General features: G+C 43.0%; 1 protein-coding gene across 1 annotated transcript in view; it reads left to right on the forward strand.

The window, feature by feature from the left end:
- Nucleotides 1-24363, forward strand: part of b3gat2 (beta-1,3-glucuronyltransferase 2 (glucuronosyltransferase S)) — a gene marked incomplete at both ends in the record, with an annotated part of 53127 nt that overhangs the window by 16192 nt on the left and 12572 nt on the right. Inside the window, 2 exons of the mRNA XM_080739833.1 lie at nt 7941-8085; nt 20631-20779. Of these exons, the coding sequence (XP_080595959.1) occupies nt 7941-8085; nt 20631-20779 (294 nt within the window). The remainder of the gene's footprint in view (nt 1-7940; nt 8086-20630; nt 20780-24363) is intronic.

The raw sequence follows: 24363 nt of genomic DNA on the forward strand, positions 1-24363 counted from the left end.
GGTTCTTAAAGAGAGGTCCATTTGGTTCAATTTGTACACTCTCAGTTTGAGAACCACCTGTATTATCGTAATTGCATAGCTGACGTGAGGTCCACTCCACATACCAGCTCTGCAGTGTGAAAAAAAAAAAGGTTCTGGAAACGGTTCCAAATGTGATGGAACTGATTCCGGTTCCTCAATGTTAGATCCGGTTCCTCTGGTTCCAGATGCCAACCCTAGCAGTTACACCTGCTTTTACAAGATGATCAATCGCACAAACTGGAAACAAATCTTTGTATCGGTTCATGGCCAACTCGTGTCATTGACTGACAGGACAACAACATTTTTACAGTGACATCAATAGAATCACTAAGAAAATAATCGATAGTTGCGACAAATCGCTAAAAAATAACTGACTTAAACCGTATGTCTCTCTCTAGCTAGAAGCCAGTCTAAAGATTTGTGTCTAAATATGTGTCTCTCTCACTAGCTAGAAGCCAGAGTGGAAGAGGAGCTTTACTGTATATCATTTAGAAGGTGACTGTCAGGTATTTGGACGACCAATTGGGTGATTGTGCTGCAAAAAACAATAAAAAACAGATTTGTAGAAATCGGTGTAAATCTAGCCAAAGTTTCACATTATGTTTGCTTTCCCCATGGGCTGCGTTGTTCTTCCCAGTCTCTCTTTTATATGGTGTCAAACTGTTCTGGGCTCTGAGAGAAACAGAGGGCTTCCGATGGGGAGATCATTAGCAGTCAAACTAAGGACTTAACAGCTAAGCCAAAATAACGATTGCACTCCAGGAACGGTCTGGGAGGGGAACACTATCTTTTTTTTTTTCTTCCTTTTTTTCCTTTCTCACTCGTTTTCTTCTCTCTTTATCCTTCCTTCTCTTCCCCTCCTGCCTCCCCTTTCATCTGCGCTTTTACAAACCAGAGAGCCAGGAGAGCCTTTTGAAAAATGACCTAGGAGGGGAAGACAGACAGCCAGGTGAGACAGGTTTTAGCGTCGCATAGGCTGCTAAGGCCTTTAGTGGCATGAGGGCTTCAAAGGGACCCAGACTGAATGATGGTTTTCCATACCAGATAGTTAATTGCAATCGCAGGGGTTCTCATTATTATTTTTTTCCAAAGCTAAAGTTGGTAGAAAAAATATATATATAAATTAACGCGAGAATTTGCGCGTGGTTACTCTATTTTTTGGAGAGGGAATTAGCAATGCCGATGGGAGAATAGTGAAATAAAGCAAAACTATATTTCACTCAATATGAAATTACACAGCCTTCTAATGACTAAATTGTGTTTAGTTTTTACAGTACTGAACAAATACTGTAAAACTACCACACAAGCTCTAAAGAATATACCGGTAGCTTGTGGATCTGCTATTTTCATTACAAAAGTTTTTTTCATTTTCTTATGGAAATTATTTGAAAAGTGTTGGAATTGTTGGTAACGGTCAAGTTTATTATGTTCCAAATTGGGCAATTCATGTTACAGCAGATAATAAAAAACTCTAAAAACAAAGTGAACATGCATATACAAGAACATAGACATATAGACATAGACATAGACACAAGATCTAGATAATAATAAATAATAATAAAGTATAAGTGTAAAAAACATCCATGAAACTACCTCCTCCTGCTTCCATTATTGAAAAGTTGTGACTTTATATGTTCAAAGTACCTTTTCAAATCTTTTGAAATAACATATTTTTTATGTAATAAATGTTATGTAGGTTAGTAAACAGAAAAAAAGGGGATATTTACTCTCTAGGGGGTCTACAGATCAAGGATGAATAGTCGGGCTTCTGTTCAATGCTACCAGTAGGCGATGAAAAGAATATTAGAGCATATGACCCTAACCAGAACGAACATTACTGAATACATAACACAATCACATTGCCTGTGTTTACAACACACTACCTCATAAACAAGTTCCACCACCAAAATCCAGTGTACAGCAACAACATTGAACAAACAGATATGAAAGCAGCCAGATAGTAGAGTACCCTTGCTAGCGATTGTGTATTGTATGTTATCAACACACGCCCTTGAATCTTTGTAGTAACATTATCATTATGGTAATCAGGGCATGGCAATTTTCTAATAATTCAATTTGGGACAAATATAAATATAATATAATAGGCTTGACATCATTCTTGCATTTTGTTCATTTTAAGGTGGATTTATAATCAGAAAGTTTGAATAAAAAAGATACGGAATCTGATAATGAAAATGGTTGTCAGTCAACGTAAATGACTCATAGTCAGTGGTCTAAGATGTATCACCTCACGGTCCTCACCTGTTATTGCCTTTGGGGACATCTGGTACTCAGGAAACATAGTAATGGCTTGATAAAAGTGATGATTGCTTTCCATTGGTTTTCAAAAAGATTTTTAAAAGGCATCACGCTGTGCTGCTGCATGAACCCGGTAATGGAGGGCCGCTCTGTGCCTGTGTTCTGTCCCATTGTTCTGTCAGATGGGTGTGAGAGAGAGAGATGGGCCGGGGGCTGTTTGGGTGAGAGATGAGGAGTCAGCGCTCAAATGAACAGACTGCAGGGGGTCTGGGGATGGGAAATGGAATAACAAGCTCAGACGTGTGCATTAATAGTAGATACACACACACACATACAAACCCACCCACACACTCACACAGTCAAGCACACACATGCATACGTGCAAGCACACATACACACACTTACACTTGTGTACAACAGTGCATAACCCAGACACACAATGATAAACGCATGCATGTATACATGCGCGCACCAGTGGTGTAAAGTAACTAAGTACTGCACTTAAGTACAATTTTGAGGTATTTATACTTTACTTGAGTATTTCCAAGTTCCAATACTTTTACTTCTACTCCACTACATCTCGGATCCAAATGTTGTACTTTTTTTGAAAATAGCTCATCTACAAGCTCACAAGGCGTCACATCGTGACACTTTGTGAGCTTGTAGATCTGCTAATTTCAAACATTTTGTACTTTTAGTTTTAGTACTTTTAGTACATTTTGATGCCAATACTTTCGTACTTTTACTCAAGTACATTTTGAATTCCTGACTTTTACTTGTAACAGAGTACATCTGCATTGCAGTATTGATACTTTTATTTAAGTAGAGAATGTGAGTACTTTATCCACCACTGGCACACACACACACACACACACACACACACACACACACACACACACACACACACACACACACACACACACACACACACACACACACACACACACACACACACACACACACACACACACACACACACACAGAGCTGTCTTGTGCCAACGCAAAAAAGAATCCAGGCGAGGTCCTTACACCCTCCACTTCCCCTCTGTCTTTCTCTTCTCCTCTCTCTCTCATCACAGGGCTTCTGGCTGTGTGTGGGTTCGTGCACTGTGAATACGGGCTGGAGCGCAGCGTTCCATCCTGTTTGCTTCAGTGTTCAGCGTTCAGTTCAGCACAGTGTGACCCCCGTTTTAAGAGCAAATTAAAGAGTTTTGCACGCTCAAGCAATCTGACACAATGAATAAATTCATTTCTGAACCAACTGACATATTCACAGTGCTGTCTGCGGAGGAGGGGAGTGAGTGAGTGGGTGGGGGGGTCATCTATGTTAAAGCTACTATGAGGGTTTATAAATGCTTTCAACATTGCCTCTTTATATTACATTAGCCCTACAGCAAATATATAGATTCTATATAGTTGTTGTAGGGCTAATTTATAGGCATATAATTCTCAGAAATGTAATAGTGTTAGGCTACTTGTTCCTTAATAAAGCTAGCAGGGATTCTAATTTTACCATAATCAGCAGAAGTGTCAATTCCTTTTGTCATTTGTGTTTATATAAGATTATAATATAATATTATAGACAATAATTTGCAATGCGCCTCATGCATTAATTCCTCATTGCGCAGGATATAAAGAACTGATTACAATTATATAACATTCTGTATAATAAGTAAGTGTGGGTGATAGCTTTACAGTACCTACCAAATATGGTTTGATATAAAGCCAATCAAAGCTCAGAGCTTTTAGAATCAAGGTCGGGAAATGGCACAGATCAGCTGGCGAGCTTGCAGATCGTCTATTTTCAAATAGCCAACGTTTAAATATTTACAGAATTAATAGGGACACAATTAGTCATCCACTCTCCAAGGACTATGGAGATGTTTTAATTTTAAAAGTCGCTTCATAATTGTCCGAGCTATGAGCGAATCAATCTGCTGTGTTTTTCTTTGCTTCCAAGATAGATGCGCGATGCACCGCACAACCACTCCCAAAAAACAGACTTACAAGCTATCAACGCACTACATCATGGCGTGTTGACAGCTTATACATCTGTTATTTTTGGACATATTTATGGAGACAGCAGCGCATCAAGCAGACATTTCATTGAATTAATCCAGAACACAAACAGATTGCTGTAATTTAAAGTTCTCAACAACCAGTTACTGTATGTGTGAGTGATAATTCTCTTTATCAAATTAATTTTATTTCAAGGCAACGTTGCTCTTTCAACGCCCAAACCACACTTATGCATAATGTAACAGGTAGCGCAGGTGTTTTTAGGGATTTAGGGGGGGATTTACCCTTCCTAAAATTTACCCTTCCTAATACTAAACCCCCAAATTTAGGAAATGGCATATCTCCTAAATCCTAATCGTCAAAATTGACCCCTAGGGATAAGGGGTAAAGTGTGGACGAAAATATACTTCTCCCTCTCAGCTTACTGTCTGTCTCTCCTACACTGTCTCCCTCTCAGCTTTCCTTGTTTCCTACTGTCATTCTCTCACACATGCTCTCTTTCAGCCTACTATCTGTCTCTCCTACACTGGCTCCCTCTCAGCTTTCCTACCGTACTATCCGTCTCTCCTACACCGGCTCCCTCTCAGCTTTCCTACTGTCTGTCTCTCCTACACTGGCTCCCTCTCAGCTTTCCTACCGTACTATCCGTCTCTCCTACACCGGCTCCCTCTCAGCTTTCCTACTGTCTGTCTCTCCTACACTGGCTCCCTCTCAGCTTTCCTACCGTAGTACCGTACTATCTGTCTCTCCTACACCGGCTCCCTCTCAGCTTTCCTACTGTCTGTCTCTCCTACACTGGCTCCCTCTCGGCTCTATAGACGGGTTTCTTGTTTACAAACATTGAGACTAAATGCACAGCTGACTGTATCATGTAATCAATTCCGTCCAATCCCCAAACCTGTTGTTTCGGGGAGCGCTGGTTTCATTGGCTAATTTTGGTACGGACCCTGCGCACGCATCTAGTTTTATCAGTGTAACGTGGACCAGAAACCTGTCTATTACTGTCTGTCTCAAAAAAAGAAAAGAAATCAAAAGGGAGTGTGCTCAAGGAGAGCTGATCTGGGATCAATAAGGAACCATCCCGTCCTACTCACGGGGAACTAGGATGGGAGCTGCTGCATCACAACCGTTTCCTGTAGTACAGCATCGATTGTTTAAGGCCGTATCTAGCAGCAGAAGAGAACAGAGCAGGCCCTTACTGTACCTGCTCTGTTTCAAATGCAACAGCTGTTAAATCGACTGCCTCGCTTTTCACCACATCACACAAAGGACCGTCTTCATGAAATAGGATGTACATTTAAACCAGAATTCTAAAGCATATTGACCTGTATTTTATAATGCATGAGATGTGCACTATAAATAAAGATTGGTCAAATTATTGATCAGCAAATCAATTGGTCTGCTGATTCACTGCTTCATTGGTTTATCCGCTTCAATTAATTCATGAAGTATGTTTGGCCGCATTTCAGTGTTTGTAACTAATGCTGTCCGTGACTCCATGTATTTTAACCATAGTAATAGAAAAGTATGAGGCCGATTCTTGCAAAACACATTTTTGGACACTGCTCCTACAATTTTTGCCCTAAAGTCACGCAAATCGGTACACAGTATGTCTACACTCATCCCATCAACATGAATCTCTCCCATATAGCGCCACCTCCAGGCCGATTTTTAAAAACACATTTTTGGACACTGCTCCTACAGATTTTGCCCTAAAATCACGAAAATCACTACACAGTATGTCTACACTCATGTCATCAACATGGATCAGGAAGATTTTGGCAAAACACATTTTTGCCCTATTTGTGGAGATAAGTGACCTACGGTCGCTTATCTCCCGATTAGGGAGTCTTACTGGTAATAGAAAAGTAGAGAATAGACAATAGTGCTGACTGCCGAGCTTCTATGGATGTGATCAATCCATGTTGGCCTCCCTGTGAAACTACTGACTGAATGGCATCTAATAAAGGTTTAGGTTCTGAGGAAGAATTATACACTAGTAAGACGCCTCAGGGCGGCATGCGACCTCGCCCTTTACGCCAACTCTTGGCATTCTGGCCAGTGATGTATATCGGACCAGTTACCCATATATGGAGACCCCTGCATGATAGTCAACAATGTTATGTCAAATCATTCCCATACAGTATATGGGCATTACCAAATACGGGCATTCCCAGATATGTCCTTAATATTGATGACATTGGGACAGGGATCTCCATATATGGGCATAAAAGGGATACCCCCATATATTGACTTTTACATAGGTGATGTCACCTGTGATGTGACAGTGACGAGGGATAACCTGACTTGCGCCAGATGATAGCAGCAGTGCGTATTGCTCTGCTTACTATCCATCTGGGATTGCTCCGGCAGACTCGATGTAAGGGGCGGGCCATTTTTTGAAATTATTTAGCAGGTGATTGGATGGGGCCGTCTGTCTATCACAGTCTGGGAGTGCCAACTCCAACCACTCATATTGGCCTGTCTGCGTGACGTTCCACCCAGAATCCGCCTCCTGGGTTTCCACGTGGTCTGCAATCAGACTCTATTGGCTCAGAGCCGCTCAGAGCCCGCCCGTAGCTGCCGCTGATTGGTCCGGCCCGGGGCTTTACGAGTGTTATCAACTCTCACCGAGAGAACTCAGATGGTAAAGTAGAGCGGTAGCCTACGCACTACTGCCACCATCTGACGAAAGTCAGGTTAGACAAGGGAACCAATAGACTACAAATGTGTACTGACGGACGGACGGACGGACAGACAGACAGACAAGCTGCAACATTTCTCACGGTATACTGCGACCTTCGGTCGCGATTATAATATATTGTTATTATGGTTTTTTATATCTAACCTTCACCATCACTTATGGTAATACCAGTAAGACGCCTAAGGTTGCCATCTGTCTTGGCCTTCTGTCTTGGCCATATATGGATTCTGTTATTGTGGTTCTCCTAACAGGGCGAAATCTGGGATACAATCACTTTTATGCCCATATATGGAGATCCCTAACAGAATTCCTTTTATGCCAATATATGGAGATCCCTGCTCTGAGTATCTGACATCACTGTGATGTCACCTGTGATGTCACAGTGATGTGTCAGGGGAACCACAGTGTCAGGCGTTACCCGTCCGGACGGACGTCTACGGACAAGCTGTGACGGCTCTGATAGTAAACTGCGACCTACAGTCGCAACAATACATTATGATGTGACCTGATATTTGTTAGCCTGTAGGAGCAATATTTCTCTGTTAGGCCTGAGGGCTATAACGTCTCGTTTGTACAGCCTGTCTTGTTGTGGCTCAGCTTGTCCTAGCAGGTTTAATTATTATCCCTGTGCTCATTGGCAGAACTACCGTACCACCCATCTGTTCAGACTGTCTAACGTACTTCTCCCCATAATATCATGTACATTAAAGCATAGCCATAACCACCTAGAATATTGACTCGGTCTCCTATTGCCTCATCAATTTCTTATTGATCCAGAATTCCACTACAGTTCCCCAGGGAAGTAGATGGCTGCGGTCATGGAAGTAGGCTGCTGTTATATGTTTTGAACATAATACAGGTCGCTGTCTGAAATCCTTCAATTAATAATGAAAGTGTGTTGAGTGAACCTTCAACCTCCATTTCTTCCTCTTCTCAGATGCGTGGTACCAAGGGTGTGTCGGTGTGGCCTGTGGGCTTCGTGGGAGGGAGAGCGTACGAGCGCCCCCTGGTGTCTGGGGGTAAAGTCGTGGGCTGGTACACCGGCTGGAGACCCGACCGTCCCTTCGCCACTGACATGGCAGGTAAGAGAAAACTCACAGGCACTTCACAGTGAAGGAAAACAAGCCCTCTTCGAATTTGTGAAAATACAAATGTGAGTGCACGAGTTGTTAGTGCAAGTCATCTTCTATCTGAACGGTCATACAGAAGGTTGAATCCCCTCCCCCGAACGTGGCCATGGAAAACACATCACTATGTCTGTAGAACAGAACCAGAAAGCTTGTCATCAACTCTAAAGCGGAGGATGGGTGAGAGAATATACTAGGTTGTAAACGATTATAATTTCTCATATTAGAATGGTCACAGGTTCCGTCCCCATATGGCTTAATGCATACATGGGCAACTGGCGGCCCCGGGGCCAGATGCGGCCCCCACCTTCACTTAATGCGGCCCTCAGGTTAATACCGGAATACTGATATATTACTGATTTCAGCTGTTACAATTCCAAACATGACCTGCTTTAATTCCGTCAGTCTATATTAGTAGCTTAATAACAAGTATAGTAGTATTACAATGTTTTATTTATGTCCAATGTATTTGTATTTAGATTCATAAAGTTAACATGAGTATATCACTAAATGTGTTTGAAATTAAATCAACATGTTACATTTCAGGATTCCAATTAAAAAATTACAAAAAATTATTCAGGATTCCAATTCAAAAGAAGCAAAAATAGCAGATCTACAAGCTCAAAACGCATCGCAGGTGGCCCTCTGGAGTGAAGGTGGAAATATAGTGGCCCTCACCATCATCAAAGTTGCCCACCCCTGGCTTAATGGCTAACATGGCAGAAAACACCAGAGTGTATAGGCATGAGTAATGGAAAAAATTAGACTATGTGCTAAGCAAAGTGACCATGGGGTTTGTTATATAACCTCATGGCTACCGGCATGGAGGTCTATCGTTCTTCTGCTGGGGGAGGATGAATCTGTCATTACCTCTCTTTCTCATTCGCCCCACTATCTCCTTCTGGAGAGGGTGGGATTATTATGTAATTGAGCGCATGAGGTCATCTGTAGAAGGTCCTGACATGCCCCATCCCCTGATATACATATAGAAACCGTCCAAATAGGTCACAGACTGCATTTCCTCAAATGTATGTGTCTTTTCAAAGTGTGCTTTAGCGAGACAGTGAAGGCTTTGCTCAATAAATCACACCACGTTATCAGCCCGCCTGTCGTTGCTGGGGTTTTATGCGTTCACAGCGCGTTGCAAATGTCCAGCCCATATCATATATGGGAACATCAGCGCGCCCGACACAGACAGAGACAACTTGAACTTTATATAGAAGATTAATAAAGTCATCCTTACGCCGTGCTGTCATAGAATGCATGGTGTGCGCCATAGGCGCACTCAGCAGAATGCTCGGCCACTGACTGCAGGCTGACAGTATGAAATGGAAAAAGTATGTAGTATACGCATTCTTGTTCAGTCCTACACCTTAAAAATAGAAGCCTAAGAATGTTACCAATGATGTTTTGGTTGTGACAGCATTTGTGCACTTCAGGCAGCGTTCGGAGCATGCACAAACGCATGCACAAACACAAAAAGTAATCCGGCTCATGACCCAAAATTAGTTTGACACCCATGCCCTTCACCATGGCATCCTCAAGAGAGAGAGAGAGAGAAAAAAAAAGGTTCTCATTTAAAATGAGTCCAGAACTAAGTATCACACTTTTAACCACAGCCAGAAGAGTTAACCCATCAGATTAAGAGTTTTATAAGAAGATTTTATTGATTATTTACACTTATTTGTAACTCAAATTTTGCTTCTGAGGGGGGGGGGGAGACTAAATATTTTGAGATGGGGGTCCGTGGCCAAATACATATCATTTTGGGGGTCCTTCCCATGAACAAGTTTGAGCACCACTGACATAGAAACATAGGTTTTTCAAAAAACCTTGAAATATTCAAAGGCTTGCACAAATTGTCACCATTTTTCAAAAATAGCAGATCTACAAGCTCACAGCGCGGCACTCGGTGCTGCGCTGTGAGCTTGTATATCTGCTATTTTTTCAATAGTTAAAGTACCCAGGGCCCAGAATTTGTTGCGGCACCCATGGAGCCAGAGTGCAGCATCCTGATAGGGCCTTTGCTACCAGGGCCCGGAGCCTCTGACACAACTTGCCTGAGAATATTGCACTGGACTGTTCAGTACAGGATGTTTTATACAACGGAAGACTGGCTGACAGAACTTTGAACTGCATGCTCATTCAAGCACTGCAGAGACTCAAGGGAGCTGTGATCCAGCCACTTTAACTGGCCCCTCAACTCCTTCTATAACTCGCTTCTCACTCTCTCTTACAAGTCTCTATCTGACATACGTCTTATCATATCTTTCTGTCTCCCATATCCATCTCTCCTGTTGTCAGACCCTTGCACATAACAAGCCAATCTACACTTCTCTGGGGATATACCGGTATGATGGCGCCACATACACGAAGGCACGCACGCACACGCTCACTCACAGACACAATGATATTGCATCCTTGTAACCACCCAGGCAGATATATAGAAACTGTCTGATCCATAGAAACAGCTCACATGTACTGTAACCACACACACACACACACACACACACACACACACACACACACACACACACACATGGGCATACATGCATGCACTCGCACACAAAAGTACAGTATGAGATGGACAATGCTCGTGACAGTGCACACACACCAGCTGTGTCCTTGGGTGTAGTGTTAATTAAACCTAGATAACAGTGGAGAGCATCCCATAGTCTCTACAGTACCTCCTATATCATCCTTTATCGGTGTATCATCATTCCATCCATCCTCTCTCCCCAGAGTCTCCCTGACCATCAGCACACTCTCCTCCTTCCTCTCCATCATCTCCCTTTCTTTGCATTTTCTATTTTTTTTTTTACTCGGTAACCTATTTTTTATGCTAGCCACTATAGTTGTGAGGAGAGGACATTTAGATTTTAGGCATGGCAATGAAATTGAAAAAATAGCTGATCTACAAGCAGGGCCGGACTGGGACATAAATTCCGTCCTGGCATCTTGGCCCAGACCGGCCCACCACAACCGGCACAAACCGAACATAAAAGATCTACAAGCCCACAACGTGGCGAGGCAACGGCGCATTGTGGGCTTGTATCAGCTGTTTTATGTTTGGGTGGGACTCCTGGGCCGCATTAGCCTGTGATTGGGCTACTAGGCTGGTATTCAGATGATAGACAAGTCAGTGGGCCAATCATGTGATGTCTCTCTGCTCTGTGCCAGATGCCCAGTCCACCCCTGTCTACAAGCTTGTACTTTTTCTCTGTGTGGTATCGCTGCACAACCAAGTTTAAAAGAGGGAGAACTCTAAGCCCAACCCTTAAACCTACCTTCGACATTCCTCCATTGTAAGCGTAACTCTAAAAAATAATCTTTTAAACCATGAAACAACCATTTCTCTTGTGAGGACCTGGAAAGTGATAGCCTGGAATCAGACGAATACCGGTGCAAGATATAGTCTGGCTATACGTGAGGCTAGGAAGTTTGAAGTTCTCAAATTGGGACATCTAGCCCTCACAAGTATAGTAATACACACACACACACACACACACACACACACACACACACACACACACACACACACACACACACACACACACACACACACACACAGACACACACACACACACACAAACACCACAGAGTAATTATGAGCTTTTCTATAACATAGCTCTCAGTAATTACGCTGTCGATTTTTTCGACGGGCACGATTTAGTACTCTGCAGCAGTTTTCTGAAGCAATTTATTTTTTCCCCCCTTTCTTTTCCTTTTCCTAAATGAACAGAATTATCACACTAGCTGAAAAGATGCAGGCCATATTCATCCATAAATCATTATTCAGCGAGTGTACAATAGGGCTCTATATGTGAGGTGCCGGCTGCCGGTGTTCGAGTGTGTCCTAATAACATTGTGTTGTGGCACAACAACGCATTGTTAGCAACCCGCTGTCTACCGCTCCATCTCATTTAGCCTCGCATATTGCTGCCGGGACAATGAGAGCATGGATTACTCTGAACTCAACTGCTGTGTGTGCGCGTGTGTGCGTGCGTGCGTGCGTGCGTGTGGCTGTTTGTTGTGTGCGTGTTGTGTGTTTGCAAGTGCTCATGCGCGCACACACAAGATTACCTCAGTTGGAGGACTGACACAAACACACATTTCCATTCAACAACACTTGAATGGAAATGATTATGCAGATACACATGTTCCAGCACCCATGTCCACCCCTACAAGCACTCTCTCTGTTCTATCACTGCTGTCGAGAGAGAGAGAGAGGAGAGAGAGAGAGAGAGAGAGAGAGAGAGAGAGAGAGAGAGAGAGAGAGAGAGAGAGAGAGAGAGAGAGAGAGAGAGATATCCCCATAAACTATTCTGGTTGCACCATGTCCCTGAGGAGAGTGAGATTTTTGATTGATTGAATAATGTATTAACAGTTTGCAAAAAGTATAGAAGTAACAGTTATACAGTAATTCTAAAAACATAACACAAAAAGCTCTGAGGGCTCGTTTCCATTGTGGTGGTCCTATGTATTCAATTAATCAAGACATAATAAAGACAATGGCCCAGGGGTCTTCAACACTTTCAGGCCAAGGACCACTTAGTTGAGAGAGAGAGGTGAAGCAACCTGTTCATAGATTCCATAGTGCCATTGTTTGACAGCACAATCATCTGTGTATTTTGGATTCATGTCATTTTGTGTTTTCAGATATTTAACCACTTGAACTGTCAATACGTAATAAACTTGACCTTTCACTCTGTACTTAGTCTGTTCTTTTTTCCCTCTACACCAAAGCTCTTTGCCAAAAATAGCAGATCTACAAGAGGCGTTGTGAGCATGTTGGTCTGCTATTTTTGGCTAAAGTTCTCAGAATATGGACGCTAGGGTTCAAGTGGTTAATATAAAAAAGGAGAAAAAAAGTTTCTATCACTGAAAGATTTGAAAGTATATTTACAGAAAAAACAGTGGAGGGTAATATCTTTTGGCAAGCAAGGTCCAGACAGGTTCAAGCGTTCTTTTATGGCGGTATTGAAGGAGGGTAGGGGAGTCACACTTTTTGATGCCCATGTTTGTGCCCCATCTGGGGGGAATGAGATCAGTGGAGCTCTCTGTGGTGTTGTGCCCATGGGCGTTTCTCACTCTTTTGAAGTAGTTTGACAGGCACATGGGCACTGGTCCCTTGAGTGTCTTGAAAAGCAGCTCCATTTCATGTTGTTGTACTCTGTCCTCTACCCTGAGGCCGTCCCACTCTAGCATAATGAGCAGGGGTTAGGTAGGTGAGTCCTAGGTGTGAGGTCTAGTAGTCTGTCGATTAGTCTGTTTTGAGAGGGCTGTAGTTTTGATTTTCTTGATTACTTTTGTTGCCATTTTATCACTGGAAAGATTGTTCTAAAATACAACCCAGATAGCTAACCTCTTCTTTCCTAGTGATAACATTGTCACCCACTCTGATGGCCTTACTGTGGTTACTTTTGAGCCCAAAAAGAAGTTTTACCTAGGTGTAATGACAATTTGTTATCAGCGAGCCATGTGTAGATTTTTCCAAGCTCGGAACGAAGGGCTTTTTCAACCTGCAATTTGTTCTGGTTCGAGACCAGGAAAGCAGAGTCATCCGCGAACAAGAACAAATTGCAGTCACATGCTGATGCCATGTCGTTAACGGAAATTAGGAACAGTAAAGGCCTGAGAGAGAGAGAGAGAGAGAGAGAGAGAGGCTTGAAAAAGAGAGAGTGAAAGACGTGTGAAAGATTAGTGCAGCATTGTGCGAGTGTATGCATGTATTCACAAGACAGAGAGCGAGACAGAGACGTAAAGATGCTAAATCGGCGGCCCTGGCTGAACTGCTGAAGGTCTTGGTTGATGTTTTGTACATTCTGATATTGAGTTTGAATTGGGGCATGGTTATGCAAGAGGAGACCACTTGTCACTCTATCTCTCCCACCTTGCCAGGTCAGCTGCTTTAACCCAGAGGGAAGATTGCATTGATTGTTCGTGTGCCATAGCCCCTGGGGGTTATATGGCAGCTGACCAATTAGCATAGGCTTATTACTTTCCCTGCTTATTACTTTACCCAGGTCAAATAAAGGCAGGGTATTTATTTGATTTGCGACCGCATGGTCGCAGTAAACTATGAGAACCGGCACATCTTGTCAGTACGTCCTTCTGTAACGTTCTTTCTGACCTCGCCCTCTGCACAGGGCGAGGTCGCTTTTTGCCCTTAGGCGTCTTACGGGTAGATATACAGTATATCCTACATATAAATAAGGAAACATCTGTCTGTCACTCAGTTCCACATCATTCTCCTCAGTGGGTTGAGCAATTGATCTGAACTTGCACACAGGCATTGACCATTAGCATATGCAGACAGTGACGAAGACGTTTTTCACCTTCCCAAAATGTATGGTGTTGATTAGCGTTTTTGTGTAAACGCCAGAGATTCGGAGTTCAGGCTTTGGAATCTGTCGTCATGGTCACAGCCCTGCAGGCCATGGGATCTCTAGCGGCTGGCTACACTAACTTGGCGTACACACAGACACCGGCACAGAGACAATGGCAGAAACTTTCATTTAGCACCTGTGTTCACACACACACTGCGTTTTATGAGCGGGAGGGCACTTTCGATATCATTTCCATAGCACGAGCTCGCACATTGACACGTGCACTGTTTGAATCAGCATTGTGTACTAATTAGCACACATAGCTTAGCTGAAACAGCATAAACATAAACTTCTCATGGTTGTGGGTGTCAACAATTCCACATCAGGTCGTAAATTACCGGGTTCAGGGTTGTCATACACACACACCACACCACGCCAATACGATGAAATCACTCTCCAAAACATAAACTATGCATACTGAGCGCATAACCCAAAAGTCTGCATATAGTCTGGCTGTGCACATCTAGTATGCTATATTTATAGTTGTGGTCCAATCATCCTTAATGGTCCAAGGCTGTCCAAGACTGGCTGTCTGCACAAGCAGGACTATTAATGTTCATATAGACGAACAACACTGGTTTACTCAGGGGTCTGGAACCATGTAGGGCAGCTTGGAGGGTGGGTTACAAAGGAAGTGGGGCAAGGTCTGCATTGCATCAGGACATTAGCCTCCGGGGCGAACATAGCTCTGATTTGCCGTGATCTCCATATCACATGGACTGACCGCAGGTTAGGAGATGACTATCTTGTAATTGCTCTCATATCTATCTCATACACCTGGGCTGCTTCCAGCTGTAAGTGATTAGCCTCCAGAAGGCTATCCTATACGGGAAGTAATGCGTCTGATTCCACTATATGCTAACAGTAAGAGCTCTATAACAAGGCCAGTGAGGGAGTGAGAGGCAGTGATATGTGTATATCATATCTATATATGTATATATGTATATGTATATGTATATCTATATACACACACATGCACACACATGCACGCACGCACGCACGCACGCACGCACGCACGCACGCACGCACGCACGCACGCACGCACGCACGCACGCACGCACGCACGCACGCACGCACGCACACACACACACACACACACACACACACACACACACACACACACACACACACACACACACACACACACACACACACACACAGGAAAACAGGGGGCAAGAGCGTGTGAGAAAAAAGAGACAGATGCTGTTTGACCTTTCTTTGACCCAAAATGCAGACACCCTTAAGCCCACAGGAGGCAATCAGTAGAAGATATACGTGCATCCACTCTTCCTCTCGCTGACCCATTCTGACAGATGCATTACTCAGGAGGACTGGTGCTAACCCCTGTCACAACCTAGCATAGATACAGCCTAGAAAACAGCACGGAGGAGAGGAGAGGAGAGGATAGGGGTAACACTTGTACAGTGCGTCTTTGTCTAAGTGACATAAACAACCCAAACAGAATGTAAACTTTTTAAGTACAAGGACCCGGTTTCGTATGCATTAGGGCAGTGGTTCTCAACCTTTTCAGGCCACGACCCCCAAAATAATCATATTCTAACTGGGGACCCCCCGACCCTGACGAGCACTAAGAGTTGAGGCATTACATTTTATATAACATGGTTCTATTGTGAAAATAGCCGATCTACATGCTCACAACGCCTCGCATGCAGATCGGCTATTTTCACAATTTCTGCCTTAATATTTGACAATTTGGCCAATGTTTAATTTATCATTTTAGAGGTATTAAAAAGTCCTTAAATTGTGACTTTAGAAATGTGCATTACCCTCTATACACTTAAACGTTATGTTGGTTTGTTTACTGTTGAGAGAGAAAACAATGTTGCACATTAAGTTAATCATCTGGGGACCCCCCTAAATAATTTGTGGTCCCGACCCACAGGTTGAGAACTACTGCATTAGGGCACATACTGTTGTATGTTCAAATGTAACCACATGGACTGTGAGGGTCCATTTGGTTCCATTTGTACACACATGGACCAATACAAGATTCAAACTGCCAATCTTCAGATTGTGTCACCTTTAGTCTTGTGCCACCAGGCTTTTCACACTATTGCCAAGTTGTGGGTCATATTTGACATTGAAGGCAGAGGTGGCAGGTCAAAAGATGAAAAAAAAAAAAGCAAGCTCCTCTCCCCCTGAATGACTGATAATGAACCATGACTCATAATGAACCCACTGACAATCAGGGTTTATGATGACACAACAGAGATTTAGGTTATTGTTTAAAAACACGCAAATAAACCCCAACAAATTGTGTGCCTGTGTTCATATAAGATGGAATTTATACAACATTAGTTGAACATGGACTTCTTGTGGCACTCATTTAGCTCACCTGGTAGAATGAATGCTGTGACAAGAGTGCAGCCAGCCAGTTGAATCCAACCCAAGGCCCTTTGCTAGATGTCAGACTCATTCCCAGACACTCTCTTGGCATTTATTTCTCTGTACTCACTCTCACTATAGCTGTCAAATAAAATTGAAAATGCCCCCCTTGTCCAGGCAAACTCATTTTGGATTGTAACAACAAGTAATTGTAACAACAGACAATTTCTATGAAATCACCAGAAAGCCATCCTAAAAGTCCTGAGAAATCCTAGTTGCGGAAAAATATGTTTAATTGGCATCAATTCAAAATCGCCACCAATTATTGTCAAAAAAACATATCTCCGGTCTCCATTTTCTTACCATTGTACCATCATGGTTCATGCTCATCTAGTTGTCTTGTGTGCACTTCAGTGAAAGATTAGAGGTACAAACTTGGAAATAAATGCTCATGCTAATTGGCTTTGAACAAAGAACCTTTTCAACGATTTACAGAGCACTGACTTATCTCAAAGATGTTTGTGATTGAGACAACTAATTGCTAGGCATTTAGATATAGCGTGAAAATGTAACTGTCTGTAATGAAATAGTAACGAGTGTGTAGCTTGTCTGGGTAGATCAGTCTGTAAACTACTCCACTTCAGAATTACAAGGATCTGTCTTTGATACTGGGCAATGCCAGGTCAGTGTGTGGATAGCCTAATGTAGGCTATCATTGCTGTGTAGCAGTTATTGTCTCTCGACGGCCAAAGTCCAGAGATGTTCTCGCCCCTGTCTATCCGACTGTCTATTGGTCTGTTCAAATCGACATGGTGGTGCTATAGCTGGCCACTTCACGTTTTGGCCTTTAACTCTTGAACCGTAGGTCATACAGTAGGAATTCCTTAGCTCATGACACAGCTCCCCCTATTGACAAATGCCCTGTCATTTTTTTTTACATACTTTTTCCTACTATTCTACAGATTATGTACAAAACTCACATAAATCTGTAAAGATTAAATCTGGAGCCATGTTATCAATTTGTATGAGAACGATTAAGCCAATATTCCATTCGGCTTTGTGTGAATTCCAAAATTTGGGGGGCCCTGGGCCTGGCAAAGATCTCTGAGGAGCGCAATTTTCAAGTCCTATCTGCGTACGCACACTTCCAACAATTAATGGAAGGGATTTAAGTGCACTTAATGGACAAGTTTCCCCCGCCAAAGTCATTAACCATCTACAAATGTTACCACCTGCTCCCGGCTGCAGGCGAATGAGCAATGTCAAGGTCACCACATCCAGTGAACCTGATCCAACCCGCCACAGTGGGATGATTCCACAGCCAATCCCACTCACTAGGGGACTGAGGTCTATTTTTTGCCTTTTCTCATATTTCTCTGCATGACTGAAGAAATTATAAAACATGGAGAGCGCTAGCCGAGGGCAATCCGAGTACTGTTGGTTTCCATTGTAGTGGCTAATCAGGGACTAAATTAGACCTGGGCCGGGACACCAGGGAGAGCAGAACCGACTCACTACAGCAGACAGAATATGAAACTAGTAGGAGTTTGAGTCCCAGGGAACAGAGACGAGAGCTAATTAACCATCTCACCCCTACTTTATGTGTAAAATAGCGTAAATAGCCGATCTACAAGCTCACAGCCCTGTGATGCCCTGTGAACTTGTAGATCTGCTATTTGGTGGAGTCTGGTGTTGAGAACCAGCCGAAAGGGAAATCAGAGAAGCAGGCTTGTGGCTTGTCTCTTTGTTCTTGGAATGAAACCAATGATCTTTCAAGCAGAAATTCCACGCTCAAAGCAACCAGAAGATGTGCAGCCTAAATGAAAAAAAAAAAAAAAACATGAAAGGACGAGACGTGCCGATCTCTGAAGGCCAAGTTGATATTTTAATTTGTAATGATGATCAGTCTCTCGACCTTCATCAGATTCAGAACAGAATCCTTGTTTGATTCCCTGATCAAGAGGGGGATGCTTGTGCAGAAAACCGACATGTCTTATCACTCAACAGTGTTTTCAGACTGTTACCAGTCATCTTAACTGACATTTATATGTGATTTGTTCTTGGTTTTTCCTCCCCAATTTAGTCATTGTCAGTTCCCAGTGTGTACCTGTCACTGCCAAGTTCCAACCTCTCAGTGTTGGCCTGGGGAGGGTGTAGACAACCATATGTCTCCTCTCCTCCAATACACATGGAGTCACCAGCTGCTTCTTTTCACCTAATATGAGTGAGGAGTTTCACCAGGAGAGCGTAATGCACTTATAGAGGGTCATGCTAACTCGCACAGACCCCTCCCCACTGAAGAAACACCCTGGATGAGCAGCAGTTGCTAGTGCAGAGACAAGGACACAAACCCTAGCCGGTTTCCCCATCAGCAAACACCGAAGCTCCCGGCCAATCCGGAGGCACCACTGTCGGGAATCGAACCCTACTGTGGTAACTGGTGGTGGACGAGTGTATTACCTCGATGCCCCGGCCCTCCTCCCATGTTTAAGTCATTACTCCATGATGTTTCTCGAGATACATTAACTACATACGGATGTACAGAAAGACATACAGAGATTTCAAACATTTGTTCACACAAGATATACAGTGAAATGGGCAATGACAACAATTCTGTCATCATTAAAATACCATTTTGTTGCCATTATTGAATTTCAAATTGTAATTGTATTACTAACTTGACCTACCTTACCATCAAAACGCTTTTGTGGTGTGGGGGTGCCTTACAGTGTCAGTCCTCATTCCAATGCCCCTAGCTAATTTTGTACAAAAAGTATAAATTAGCAACGGTTGAAAATACGTTTTGCTGGCCAACACTGTCGACAAGCACTTATAGACAGAACTCTACCGTGTTTTCTCTCTTTTCTCTGTGTACTGTATGCAGCGCTGAGAAAGAGCATTGAATAGATGCCTAAAATGTTCTTTACTTTAAGAATGACAGTGCTGCAGCCTTAAGTATGCTTCATAACTCTCTTTCGATCACTCTTTACTGACGTTCAGAGCACAATGGGTGCAGTTACAGAGAAGCAACGTAGACCCTTGTGGTAAATAATTGCTCATCCCAGTCGTAATATCCTCCAATGCGTTGTATCATCTTCTATAATGGAATTCATAGTAAGAATTGTAATTAGTTTCAAGGCCTACTTACCATGATGAGTAGAGGCCACGTACCTTTTGGGGAAGGGAATCAACGTCTCCTGAGTGTGTAGGAGGTACAAACAAAGGTGCGTCTTGTGTGCAGGCTTTTTCAAGTGGGCTCTGATAGGTTGAGATGCTGCATACCAGTGGTTCCCCATTTGAATAGATAGGGGTCCCCATAAGAGAAGGTGGTTTCACAGCTCTAGCAGTGATTCTCAACTATTTTAATTTCAAGGACCCTCAGTTTTGCTAAGAAGAAAGAAGCCGCACAACTCTTCAGCCACGATGCATAATCTTTAATTTAAACCATTTCGACTGTAGCAGTCTTTCCTCAAGGACCCCCAGTTTGACATGTAAATTAGGCTACGGACCCCCATCTAATAGCTTTTCTATCTCCGGGACCCCAATTTATATTGTAAAATCAATGTTCATTTAACTCCCCGGAGCCCGGACCCCACTTTTGAGAACCAATGCTTTATACGACCCATTTCACAAACTCAATATCCTATCTTTTCTGTGTGCTCCTTTCTCCTCCATCTTTCTCTTGCTACCTCATCCTCCTATGCTCTTCTTTTCTATCCTTCTTCCTCTCTTCTGTTCTCCCTCCGCTCTCTCTGTAACTCACAGGTTTCGCGGTGAACCTTCAGGTGATCCTGGCGAACCCGCGGGCCCAATTCAAGCGCCGAGGGTCCCAGCCTGGCATGCAGGAGTCCGACTTCCTCAAGCAGATCACCAAGGTTAACGAGCTGGAGCCCAAGGCCAACAACTGCACCCGGGTCAGTACCACCATCACAGTGTGAACGGCAAGACATCCTAAACAACTGAAACCCTCAGTTTCATGCAATAGACACAGCCACCTATTAGATTTTCTATATTAGAGGACAACTTTGTTTTTTTACAACAAGGGTTAATATTTTAGATTGTAATTAGCCCTATTCACGGCCCGCCCACTCAGCAAATTTCTCAGCAACTTCCTGGTGCTGACGTCAGTTTAGAAGGGGAAATTAATACAGAAATAGCTGGACCTAAAGCTAATAAATCATTATTTTGAACGGTAAAGTAAATTATAATGCTTTGTGCCTTTTACTATCTTGTGTTCTTGATCATGCTAGCCGTATTTTATACTTTACTATTCAGAAATTGCATTAAATTTGCGATTTCTGTATTAACTTAGCAGGGTTTTACCCTTCAAAACGTGACTTCAGCACAAGGGGGATGCTGAATAGGGCTAATTAGAGAAAAGAAAAAGTGAGTGTTAAAATGTTTTCATTTGCTTCGTTATATTGTTTTATCGTGTTTACCGTGCTAAAATGTGGGGCATGCGTACGCGTGGGGGGGCTAAATATGTCTTTTTAGCCAGCAGTTTCTTTATTGCTATTTACAGTAACACTTCTAGCCCCCATAAGTCACATCCAACAATGAAAGGTTGCGTTGTATCTTGGGAATGGTGTTATTCTGTGTAAAATGACATATTTAGCCACTTGTACGCATGCCCCCAACCACTGAAATAGGAATCTCTAAAACAGGGGTGCCCACACTTTTTTGACGTGAGATCTACTTTTAAAATGACTAGCTCAACATGATCTACCCATCCAAAATATTTTAGCTGAGGGCCTGAGGGGGGCTTTGGAATAGCAGCACTGGCGTTACATTTTAGACAAACACACTTACTTTAAGGGGGAAATAAATGAGAAATACTGGGAGAAATGTCTTCATCCCATTCTGTATGGAAGTGGTAGGTTGTGGGGTTCTTTATAATGCTACTGACTCTTGAACAAAGTATTGCATTGGAGGTTTGCCTACTTTAGAAGCCATGAAGGGAGCTGACAGGCCCTTCTTGATGTCATATTGACCTATTCTTTTTATATTTTAATTATATATTTTTAGAGGCATGTCATGTGGTCTACCTGCACACCCTGGGTGATCTACTGGTAGATCACGATCTACCTTTTGGGCACCCCTGCTCTAAAACAATAGAAAGAAGTAAATGAAATAATTTTAATACTCATCTTTTATATTCTTTTAATTACAATCTAAAATATGAACCCTTGTTGTAAAAAACTAAAGTTGTCCTTTAATGCTAAAGTCATAATGCGTGAAAAATATCTGGACTTCCTGGACTTACTTATATAAGTAGCGATATTAGCTGCGGACACGCTCTCGCACACGCACACGCACACTAGAGGATGACACAGGAGTGGATTTTCACTCCTGTCCCGTCCCACTCCCGCAGAAAAAATCCTGTCCCATCCCAATCCTGGGCCAGAGTAAAAAAATAGATCCCGTCCTGTCCCACTCCTGTACAATGACTCCTGGTCCCATCCCGCTCCTGGTCAAAATCACTCCCGTTCACATCCCGCTCCCGAAAAAAAATAAAAAAATAAAATCGCGCAGATGTTTTTCTATTTTGATCCATATTATATTTGATATCATGTTTATTATTATATAATGTATAATATTATAATGTTCGCAGTTCAAAGACCTCACTTTCCTGTGCAATTTATTTCTGCGATTTGATGAACTGGTCTGGGATGATTCCCGCTCCTGCCCACTCCTGTTGATTTTCATTCCTGTCCCGTCCCAATCCTGGCATTAATAAAAATTTGACTCCTGTCCTGCGGGAATCCTGCGGGACCCATGGGACCCACGGGAATTCCTATCAAATGTCATCCTCTAACGCACACGCACACGCACACGCACACGCACACGCACACACACACACACACACACACACACACACACACACACACACACACACACACACACACACACACACACACACAGTGGTCACGCGGCATCCTTCTGATTGTGCACACTCCCTTTCCAAAGCAACCCAAGGGGGACAAACTGGGCTTATATGGCACTATGCTTACATCAGGAGATTTAGCCTGAAGCAAAAGTCATAACAATGGCTGCCATGACAACAAAAAGCCATAGGGCATCTTAACCCTATGCACTATTGACAGAATGAGTCATGAAAGTGACTGGTGGTGGCGCTAGCTAAACTTAGATGCGCAAAGCTCCAATTGGACAGAAATGGCATTCTGCTGCCATCAATTCAAATTGTGCGCTTCAGACAGGCCAGATCGATGTGGCTCATCTCGTGCTGCCGCAGCCCGCTGTCGGCACTTGGCTTTATGAAACCACCCATCCTCTTGACAAGCCGCTGCGGACTGTCTTAGCGTCCCTTTTTCTGAGAAATGGTTTCCATTACACTTTCGCCAAAGCCAGGCTATAAGAGCTCAGAGAGAATGTCACAAAATATGGCCCCAAGTTAGATCTTTCCAGCAGGCTCTGGGTTTACATGTGTGGACTCTTTCATTGTAAATTAACACTGGTAGCTGCGGTTCAAGTCTCCCCCTCCGCTGTATCCAGTGGTGTGTTCTAGACTTTTTTTGAGGGCATACTATAATCTATGATCCGCGGCTATTCGTGTGGCCAGGGCATATACCAGTGCATAATGCCTATCAAAAATGCTACTTTGAAAGGTTCACGAGGGCAGACGCTATTCATATTTTTATTTTTCCGACAGCAGACGCTGTATACGTGCGTTACAGTTAGAACACAGCACTGGCTGTATCTCTCCTGCATTAGTACTGTGTACAATGTGTAGCCATGGCAATCCACACCTTGACCTGATTCACTCTCGTAGTAGGGCTGTATACTGTACATTGGCGAGTATGGAAGAAGCCCCTGCCTATATCCTGAATATATCTTGCATTAATAAAAACATGTCCTTGCTATCACATCTCTATGACAAAAAAGGAAACTCTTTAATTGAAAATCCTGTATGCACTCTTTTGCTTAGACCCTTGTATCTCATACCATGTTGTGATGTATTGTAGGAACTTTGGATTCACAAGTTGCCCTAGATAGGATCGTCAGTGAAATGCCAAAAATGTGAATGGACTATAAAGTGTAACACTTGTAGAAGCAATGTTATGTTGCTTTAGTAGAAGTCTCCCCACAGACCATCTGTCCTGTATTTTGCAAGAAATTCTCTCTTCCACAGAGCAGCAAGCTTGTGCGAGATGTGCTTAGGCCAATGTATGTCATTTTTCTAAAGGAGAGTGGGCAATTCCCTCCCCTTTATACTTAACTTCAGTATTCTTTTCATTGAGACAGACAGTAGGAAAGCAAAGAGGGAGACAGTACACACAGCAGGAAGACACAGGAGGACGTTTGCCTGGGTTTGATCCAAACACAGCAGGGGTAGACATTTTCCCAGAGGCAATTTCAAACCAATAAGCCATCGATTGCCACCGGAATGTGTGCCTTTAAATTCCTGCGGTAGTTTGTGACTGCCTATACACAGTAAGAAACTCGTATTACTTTAACTCTGAGAGTGTACAAATGAAAC

The sequence above is a fragment of the Nannobrachium achirus genome, assembly GCF_963921795.1.
Source record: "Nannobrachium achirus genome assembly, chromosome: 13".
In the NCBI taxonomy this organism is placed as follows: domain Eukaryota; kingdom Metazoa; phylum Chordata; class Actinopteri; order Myctophiformes; family Myctophidae; genus Nannobrachium; species Nannobrachium achirus.